The 10562-nt window shown below is 36.4% G+C and overlaps 1 protein-coding gene across 1 annotated transcript; it reads left to right on the forward strand.

Annotated features, from left to right (window-relative positions):
• Positions 1-300: 300 nt before the first annotated feature.
• Positions 301-6135, forward strand: LOC113318206 (ADP-ribosylation factor GTPase-activating protein AGD5-like). The gene is made up of 11 exons (XM_026566341.1): positions 301-522; positions 1176-1234; positions 1411-1501; positions 3094-3148; positions 3275-3365; positions 3492-3744; positions 4177-4384; positions 4501-4673; positions 4917-5183; positions 5267-5319; positions 5712-6135. Exons 1-11 carry the CDS (start codon positions 472-474, stop codon positions 5872-5874), a joined length of 1464 nt encoding a protein of 487 aa, XP_026422126.1. The 5' UTR covers positions 301-471; the 3' UTR covers positions 5875-6135.
• The last annotated feature ends 4427 nt before the right edge of the window (positions 6136-10562 follow it).

The following is a 10562-nucleotide window of genomic DNA, read 5'->3' on the forward strand; positions in this document are numbered from 1 at the left end:
CACCTAGTCCTAGTGCCATCACAACACCAAAAAGTCAACAAAGGATTGAAAAGCAAGCTTCTGCTGTAGTATAAATTTTCTTACACGTTAGTTGCCGACGAATCACTTCATTCCACGTGTAATACGAACATTAACACGCATGTTTTGGTGTATTAGTGTTTCACAGGCAGTAAAATCAAGTGGTTGGATAGGTACGTGGCGTGGTGTCACGCATTGGTAAATGACCACAGATCAAACCGCACCTCAGACTAAATTTATTCCTAAAATAAAAATCATCTCAAATTTGTTCTTTCTTTCTTCTTCTTCTTCTTCGAAATCTTAACTTCTTCAGAGAGAAAGAGAGACAGAGAGAGAGAGAGAGAGAGAGAGAGAGAGAGAGAGAAAGGATCTTCTTCGTATATCGTTGCCCTTTCTCTCTCTCAATTCTTACAATCTTCTACCCAGATTTTTAGGTTTAAATTCCATTAAAAGATGAATGAAAAAGCTAACGTTTCCAAAGAGCTCAATGCCAGGCATAAAAAGGTTAATTTTCTTATTTTTATTCTTCTTTTTAATTGATTTTAATTTGATTGTAGGTTTTTATTTGTTTGATCTGTAAGATTAGAACCTTGAATCGGTTGCACTGTAATTTCTTATGAGTGTTTAGAAGGTAGGGAATTTAAGATTTGTGCCGAATAGAGAGAATGATTCTTGATTTGGAATCCAATTTGGTATAATAGAGATTTGTAGATTCAAGAATTAAAATTTTTATTAAGTTAATTTGGTTGTTGTATGGTTTTGGTTAGCTGGTAGTGTATTGTAAAAATAGTAGTCTTTCATATACTTAGACAAGTAATGAATTGGTTGGCAAATTGGATGAACAAATTCTGGATGAATAAATTCTTATTGAGATCTTTGCTGGGTATGGTGAAAAGATTGAATTGATTTTGGTGTTTAAAGTATTTGATTGGATTCACATGGTATTTGTTTGCATCCATGTTCAAACAATATCTTATTGCTGTTACTTGCACCGGCCACCATGTATAAACTAATAAAGATTGCTCAACTCGAGATCTCTATGGGAAAATACTATCTTTCAGCTAATGAGTTATTTCATTTTATTTTCCTTTTATGATGAGAAGGAATTCCTGTGGTTATTTATGTATCCTCAACTTTTTCTTTGTATTCATTTGCAGATATTGGAGGGGCTTCTTAAGTTGCCGGAGAATAGAGAATGTGCTGACTGCAAAAGCAAGTAAGTTCATCGCCCACTTCAATTTCGATACTAGTTATACAATTTCAGCGTAGACATTCTAAAGAATGGAGAAACAAATTAATCCAATGGCGTGGAAGATCTATTTCATGGAATTGTCTTAGTTTGTTGTGGGGGTCCACCTTTCTGCTGTTAATATTTGTTTCTTTATTATGTAGAGGACCACGATGGGCTAGTGTGAATCTGGGAATATTTATATGCATGCAATGTTCAGGAATCCATAGAAGTCTTGGGGTACACATATCCAAGGTACAGTTGTTTCCAATTGCATTATTTCCATCTATGAAGTTTAAATAGCATATCTCATTGCGCTGTAGGCTGAAACTATGATGTGAAGTTATGCCAAGGCAGATATAATTGTTAGGGGTTGTATATCTTTCATGACTGTTTGATGATACCGCAGCTTCCAGAACCTCTCGACGAATGTATATTTGTTTTTCCTTTCTTTTCCTTTCTTTGATGAGGGCTTAGACACATTGGTGATATTGGTAGAAACAATGCTTGTTAAAATGTGTTCAGCCATTATGGTTCGACCTCTCAAGTTGAACCAAAAGAGAAACCATGTGACCAAAAATGTAACCGATATAGATTATTGTTAAGGTACTAGCAGTTTATCTATAACTTATACTATCATACATTTTATATTCCCAAGACAATCCAATTTTCTTTATCAGAATAGATGGGCAAGGTAGAGTGGATAAAGCTCTTTCTTTGTCTGCAGAAAAGAAAAGAAAGAACAGCTCTATTCATTTATGATGTATAATGATTGAGCTAGATCTGATATTCAACTCTAATCATGTCTTATTCCAACCTCCTGACACATTTAACTATCCCATTGTATCCCCTGTTACAACCATTCATAGGTTTCTAGTTTGTGATTAAAAGAAATTTCTCCATGAGTTTCACAAGTGAGTTCTTAATAACTTCCACATGTTGTCTTGCATCTGTTGTGATGAATATGAGATTGAGGTCAAAGTGTTATTCGTTATTTGTACCAAGAAAGATGGGTTGTGACTTCCAACGAGTCTGCTCCCCTCCGCATTTGTAACATTTATATTGCTTCAACTGCGTCATCACCACTATCTTCTTATATTTGCAAGGTCTTCTAGTTTGTACTTGTTTTAATATTGTATTCAGTTAGGTACTGTTTCCTCGAGTATATGTACTTCAGCATCCTATGTAACAAGGGAGGTCCTTCTAGATTTTGCCTTGTCGATACTTGTGTCCAACACCACTTGAACTCGTTTTTGACGTGTATGAATTTATAACACACGCAAGGTTAATGTTGTTTATACGTGATAGTTTCTGTTGTCAATGTGCAAGTGCATTCAGTTTTTTTCTAGTCCCAACTCACTGAGCCCGACAACTTTTACCATTGTTGTTCAACACGAGTGCCATTGTAATCAGTGGTTTTAAAAGGGCGCTTCAGGCCCAGGACGCTTCTATAGCGGCACTTTGTCAATTGATATATATGAGAAAACAAAAATGGGTGTTAAAGCCCTGTAGGGCCTGTTTTACTGTTTTCTAACTAAATACTAATATTTAAAAACCTAATTTGCTTAGTTAGGCAGTACCAGTGTGCCATATGCTTAGATAGTTTAATAGTTCCTTTTGTTATGTTGACAATTTCTTAGTTTTCTTTTCTTATGTTGACAACTTGTTAGTTTTCTTTTATTATAGTTGACAACATCTTATTTATACATATTATTTATATATTTTGCAAAGCAGCGCTTTATGCTTTGATGCGAGTGCGCTTCGCTGCACACTTTCGCTTTTTAAAATCTTGACTGTAATTGTTAAATAGCTGTTATCCATCTAATTTTCATAAAAATCTGCTACAGGTGAGATCTGCCACACTTGATACATGGCTTCCTGAGCAGGTCGCATTTATCCAATGTAAGAACTTTATTTGCTACCAACCTTTAAACAATTTTTTTTTTTTGTCATCACGCTTTACTATTGAGTTCAAATTGATAATGGTTGCTCGTACCCTACCTGATGCCTAATGTGGTGATTATGCAGCAATGGGAAATGAGAAGTCGAACACCTACTGGGAAGCAGAACTACCCACAAATTACGACAGGGTTGGGATTGAAAACTTTATTCGTGCAAAGTATGTATATGTAAAATTCTTCACACTGAGATAGTTCTAGTACCGATTCGTGTGCAGTGTTTTCTGGACTACGAACTTAGGTTATTCATCTCTTTACTAAAGACTGGTAATATGTCGCTCCGTTAGGTATGAAGACAAAAGGTGGGTTTCTAGGGATGCAAAAACTAAGTCACCTTCAGAGGTGCGGGAAGAGAAGGCTTCTGCTAGCAGGCAGAGACCCCCGGATAGAGTCGAGCATGGGTACTCGGGCCGCTCAGAACATGCTTCTGAGGTACGGAGGAACACTACTCCTGCTACAAGAAGTAGTGTTTCTGCTACAAGAATCAATCTTCCTGCTACAAAAATTAGCAGTCCTCCAGCTCCTAAAGTATCTGTGCAGGTAATTTATCATGTGCATTGATTCATTTTATTATGTGCATTCAATTTGTCCTTTACATAATGCAACTTTTGGTTAAATTTTTTTCGTTGTTTTCTTCAAACCCATATAACTAAATGAAGTCATAACATATTAACAATGTACATAATAGCTGTGAATATCTGTTATGACTTATGAAATTACCCTTTGACTTTTTGGTGCCTATCTTAATTTGTCATCTTCACCATTCCTCCATTTACCTTTGATTTAAAGTTCTTTAACTGAAGAAGGTTGTTCTGTACATGCCCGGATAAATATTATCTGGCATAACATTGGGGTTTAGATTCTCTATGGTTTATTGGACAATTTAACCAAATATCTTCTTTCTTGTTACCTGCTTTTATGGTCTACTCGAGATAAAGAACTTTATACTGACTTGTTTGAATTCATACGCAGGTCTCTGGTGAACCTAAACCTGCATCAGTAGTTATAAAACCAGAACAAGCAGATTCAAAAACAGTAGGAACAGCTCATGCACCTGTTGCAGCACCTCCAAAAGTTGATTTTGCCACTGACCTTTTCAACATGCTCTCCATGGATGGACCTAGCGAAAATGGCTCAGACACATCCCCCCATGATGATAATGGATGGGCGGGATTCCAGTGTATGTCTTTCACCCTCCAAAAGTGACATTGCTTTTTCTTGTTGTCGCCTACTTACCTTTATCATCCCTGCTTCTTTATAACATATCCGATGTCTTCAAACATTGAAAACTTTCAGCTGCAGAGCCAGCTTCTTCAGCAGAAAAGGCCGCCACAAGTAAACCTGTTGAAAATAAGACTCAGACCTCTACAGGGATTGAGGATCTATTTAAAGATTCCCCTTCAGCCACACTAGCACCACAGAAAGCCCAGAAAGATGTAAAAGGGGACATTATGAGCTTGTTTGAAAAGGTACATGCTGCAAGTGTGTAACCTTTAGTTCTTTCTGTAGCGCATTCATTGTATTCTGCGAGTAAATTATGCGTCGCAGTCTACGTCGGTTTTAACAAAAATGAGCCAATGAAATTTTTTTCAATTAGTTTTATCATTTAGTTTGTTTTGATGAGGTCTTTTTTTTATTTTTTTATTATTATTTTTTTTTTATTTCAATTTTTTTTGTTGCTTAATCTAGTGTCCACTTATCTCGTGCTGCAGTCCAATATGGTGTCGCCATTTGCTCTCCATCAGCAGCAACTTGCTATGTTGGCACAGCAACAATCTCTTATGATGGCTGCTGCTGCTGCGGCCAAGCCAAGTGGTGGGATCACAATGCCTGTGAATTCCTCGCAACCTGGCTCCAACGGGGCTCACGTAGCTGGTGCTGGCATGGCACCCCAGAACTGGCCAAATATGGGGTACCAAGTTCCTGGCATGATGGCGCAAGTGAGTGTATCAAATGATTTGCAGAAATTTATGCAGCAGGTACTGCCAAGAAATCAATATCATTTACAGTTTGTACTCTAGTGTTGTATGAAGGTGCTTAATTAAATTTGCTTTTGTGCCAGATGGCAAATGTTAGGACATCACAGCCATTAGGAAATTCTTTCTCTACAGCCAGGTATTGATCTCACCAAATTAACATGTTACCTTTGTACTCTTCTTTGCAAGAACTTAAGAGATGTTGCAGTGCTTATTATTATTTTCTTTCTAGATATGAGTTATTTAGTAGCGATGATGATTACGTTGATACAAAATAGATGTCTGTGGCAATAACTATACGTCATTCTCCAGACGTACCGACGATGCAACTAAAATACACCATTTGGTGCTCAAGTGCTTATAGCGGGCATTTGATGCAGATATGTGGAAGTTATTAAAACTGTTCACTTCAATATTGTGAATGGTTATTTACTAGGAAATAGGTATTCAATAAGTTGGTACATTTGATGTGAATGATAACATTTAGAAACCATGACCTTTTTTCTCTTTCTTTCTTTCTATTGCTTGCAGCATGTATACTATGAGCCCAGTTGGTCCAACCAATGGCACATCCACCAGTGAACTGAGTAGGTCTTCCCCCACGGCGGCTTCCGTTTCATCTGTCACTCCAATCAGATCGGGAAATGACTTCGATTTTTCATCACTGACACAAGGGATGTTCTCAAAACCCTAGGTGATCTTGGCAGCATTGCTAGGAACAGTAAATTGTTTGTATTTTCCCATACCAAGAAAAGAAGGAAAATTTGATTTTGATTTTTGGTTGTTAGGAAATATATCACTTGTTGAGGAGGTTTTCCTCTGCAGCAGGGTTGTAAGCTCTTTGTAGAGATGGCTTCAGCTTTTTTAATTATTTAATGATGGTTCATTTGTACAAGTAGATGGATTGGATGTATTTGGAGTAATAAAGTCTACACTCTTTTAATGAGGCTCCAAATTAGGGGTGGGACTTGGTCGCGATAGGAGGCTTGGCCGAGGTAAGAGCTTCTCCAATGGTAATGTGGTCAGCTTCCCATATGGCATAATGGGAAGACATCCTTTATCTTTTTTGAAAACGGATTTTCCTAATTACAAGGGAGAAAAAATAATCTTCTCCAACCGTCGGACATTTTTTCCTACTCACTGCCAATAACAATTGTCTGCCGCTGAGAACTCCATTAAACTTGTATTTTGTAGGACTGAAATTGGTGAACATGGAAGAAACTTATATTTTATTTGCAAAGTTTCGGTAAAATCCATGAACGAACCAAAGGGCCCTGGGACGTATAACTATTGGCCATGTTTCATAAGTAGAATTTATCTTCATCTTCACTTTGAATCTCATCATGCCAACTCCCAAGATTGCTCCCTGCTCCTGCAAATTCCAATGGTACTAGATTTATGTTATTTTTCAAATTCTTCATAGCTATTATATACTCTGTAGGTTACTATGTAGCTTAAGCCTCAATATTCACTTAAAACATTCCTTCCCTCAATACAACTTCGATTGACACCAAGTGCACATCCATATAATTGCAGCTCCAAAATAAATAGAAGACTATTTATTACGATGTCTTTAATATGACCGTATTATTTTTATCATGATAATTCAGAGTACATCTGTGCCGGAGTTTTTATGGACGATGACCTTTTTATAAATATACTTTTGGAGATTTAGAAGAGTCATTTTGATATTAGAGAAGTATTACCCGATACATATTAGAGAAGTATTACCGGATACAAAAGTGGTGTACTGCTCCAACGTATGATTGATTTACAACAGTAACGAGATGGTACGACGATGGCTCTGGGTCAAAAGAAGGAATAAAGTTTTTTCGTTCTAAAAAGGAAAGAGAAAGGTTAAAGCGATATTTATTTTTAGGTTAAAAATTATTGAATTAAATCTATTTTTAATTTTAAAAAAGCTGACTAGGATGTCAACAAATCCTCTAGGTGAACTTCTGAAACAAGAGGTTGAGGAAGATGATGTCTACCCAAAAACATGTCATGTCATATACAAATTAGTTGAAGAGGTTAAAGTTGGAGAAAGAATTTAGTGGAATTGGTAGTGGATCCTACGTGGATGAAGACCTTTTTCTTCACACACGATCCATTGGAGAAGCTCTAAACCCGAGCGAGAAATGCCCGGATTGTCCATTGAACCGGTGGAACAAATGGAAGGTCCATTCAAATTAAGAATTCCTTAGCTCACTGATATTAAACTAGCTCTAGAGATCCTTGACTACAAGAACAAGTCTTGAGGAGACCGGCAAGATAACCTATTTTATAGTCCACGTGGATAGACACTAATTTTCTCCCAGTGGGAAAAGATAACACCTGTGAAGATAAGATTGAGATGATCGTGATTGAGCTGTGTCTCGGTGCAACATCAATCAAGCCACGATTCAATTAGAGCCGACCGTTGCCATATTCGACGACAATGGCTATATTTCTGATAGTTAATCCAACAATTATATGTCTGTCCTATCGATATAAATCTTCTTGCATCCACCGATGAACTCATTTTATCATTTTTCGCAGAAAGTCATCAAATTTCTTCACGGTGAGTTTGGATGCAGAATTTTTTGAAAGTGGAATTTATGGGTTCAGGGGATTTGATGGAATTAGGTTTCCTTCGGTACGTTTGGTTTCCCAAATTCCCTGGAATCACGTTTTCTAAGGGAATCACTTTTCCACCAAATCTTTCATACGGAATTCGGCCCATTCCCCTAAGATTTGCTGGGAAACTTATCAAAGGATTTATGGACCCACGTTTTTTAATCGTAAAATTCCCTATATATACAATTTTAAGATTAAACAGTACGTGGACTTTAAAACAAGGGAATCTGATGAATCCTAGGTATTTTAACTGAATTACCAAACACGTGAGGGATTTGCATGAATCCCAACATTTTTAATCTCATGGGATCATAAATTCCGCAAGATTGTGAATTGTGCAACCAAATCCTCCATCGATATATTATTTTTCAGTCATTTTCATTATTTTTTCTTTCTTATGGATCCTGATTTATAAAAATGAGGAAGCACAAATAATTATTTTACTCGTTCCCAATCAACAACACGCGTGGATGCATCTGTTGGATCAAACAGATGCAAATTCAGATTCCGACGAATGACAAGATATAATTATACACGGGGTATCATGAGATCCAGACTAAAGAGTAGTATTGGCAAGAATATATACGTGGAGATTCCGAGAGGAAGGAGATCAACAAATGATGCGTGATTATTTTATCAATGGATGTGTGTACTCCGATGAACATTTTCAACGTCGCTTCCTCAACACTTGGTATTTGGGCTTACCCGAGAGCTCTGTCGGGAAACCCTAAATTCTAATATCAATTTGATGCATTGAGAGTACAAGGACATAGTCCTGAACAAAATGTCACTACAACCTTAAGGGTTCTAGGTCATGGCATGTCACCGGATACCCGTGATGAGTATATTTTTATGGCAAAAGAATAATAAAGAAAACAAAACAAAAAAACAAACGAAAATCTCAGTATGTATTGCATAACGTAATCAACCATTTAGGTCCACATATTTTAAGACAACCAACGTAATATGGTGTCGACTGACTACTAGTTGAAAATGGAAGAGAGCCTTTCCCAGAATGTTAGATGGATTTGATTGCATGCATTGGGTGTCGCATGGATGTCCTGGTTGGAAATGTCAGTATAAGGGACACAACTCAAAACCAAATATTGTTTTGGAAGCGACGACTTCTTATGATTGTTGGATATGGCAATCTTTTTTTTGGACTCCCGGGTTCAAATAATGACATCAATATTTGCATAAATCGCCGTGTTTGAAAAACTGAAGTATGAAAATGCTCAATCTGCAAATTTCACCGTAAACGACAATAACTATTACATGGGATATTTTCTGGAAGATGGAAGAGTGGTCAACTTTAGTTCAAGCTTACGCTGAGATAACGAAGACAAGGAGAACCGTGATATAAGGTATTATAATAGGAAGTAGGTGACGTGTATGAAGGATGTCGAACGAGCATTTGTATTTTTGAAGAGGAAGTTCCATATAATCTATTGACCATATCGTTCGTTTAAACCAATATAAATGAGTAGGATATGCTCATCTGTATCATTTTACATAATATAGTAATCGAGGATACCTAATGAGATACCAGCTGGACAAGTTACTTCGATAAAGATTTGAGGAAATAAGTTCAACTCCTTTATGGTGTGTCCGCAAAAGAGTATACAATGGTAGAAGAGAGAATTCATAACAAAGGTTTATATTAGGTTAAGGGAGGATGTTACTGCGCAATTGGGCTGAATTCAGAAGAAGAAATCATAATAGGATTTAAGTTGTTTTTATCATTTTAGTTATTTTAATTATATTAATGTAATTTGGTTTGTGTAATTTGATTTAAAATATTGATATTCAAACTAAGTATTACATCAAGAATTTAAAACTAAAACTAAACAAGTGTAATGAAACTAATTTCATTCTCATCTAAGTTCTCTTCATCTCATCAGAATCAACATCACCTGTTATTGGGTGTTGTCGTGCTTTTGATATTTGAATTTCTTCAAATTCATCTTTCTAGACTCGTAGTCATGCAACATTCATCCTTGACATGTCCATTCCCAAGATTCCTCTCATGTGCGCATTAAAAATTTTATGTTCAAGCATCCGACGACCTTTCGTTATTTATGAAGCCATATTCTTACGCTTTACTACTTTAGTAATATCATTTTTCTCATATTTTTCCAAAAGTTATCGAATTTTGAATTGTGATGTTGATGATTGAGCAACACCTTGAGTTTTTTTTTTTTTTTTTAAATATTTTGGGACCCGGTCCGTCGTATATTTCTCCATTTATATTTCCATTAACATTCAAATTATAATTACCATGTGGGGATCCTCCAGTGTTGGGATGAGGGTTTGAGTTTTTTTCTTGTGAAAAACAAGGAGAAGATTCATGTGCTTAGAAATAGTTGCAGTCTCGTAAAAGGATTCCTTTTCTACTTGATATCCATTCAATAAATCAGGGTTATATCAGTTCATCTTTCCGAGGATTTTGAAACATGTTTCATGCTTGAAACTCGTAAAGTATTTTCTTTGTCATTCCTCTCGAGTTTTTCTTAGCTGCAGTTTGAATATTTATTGTTAGAGCATAGCTCGGTTGAACTCACCAAGCGTTGGTATGTCAAGTTTGGTTGTCATATTTTAGTGTGTCAAAACTCATCTAAAGTCGCTTGATTATATACTAGAGTCAACTTCGTTTAGGTTAGACTAGAAAGTCTAGGAATGTTGAGACATACAAGTATTACTCTGAAGACCTGAAGAATGTGAAGAAGAAGCAAACTACAACGACAACATCATCCTTCCTCTTGAGGT

This window comes from Papaver somniferum, chromosome 10 (genome assembly GCF_003573695.1).
Source record: "Papaver somniferum cultivar HN1 chromosome 10, ASM357369v1, whole genome shotgun sequence".
In the NCBI taxonomy this organism is placed as follows: Eukaryota; Viridiplantae; Streptophyta; class Magnoliopsida; order Ranunculales; family Papaveraceae; genus Papaver; species Papaver somniferum.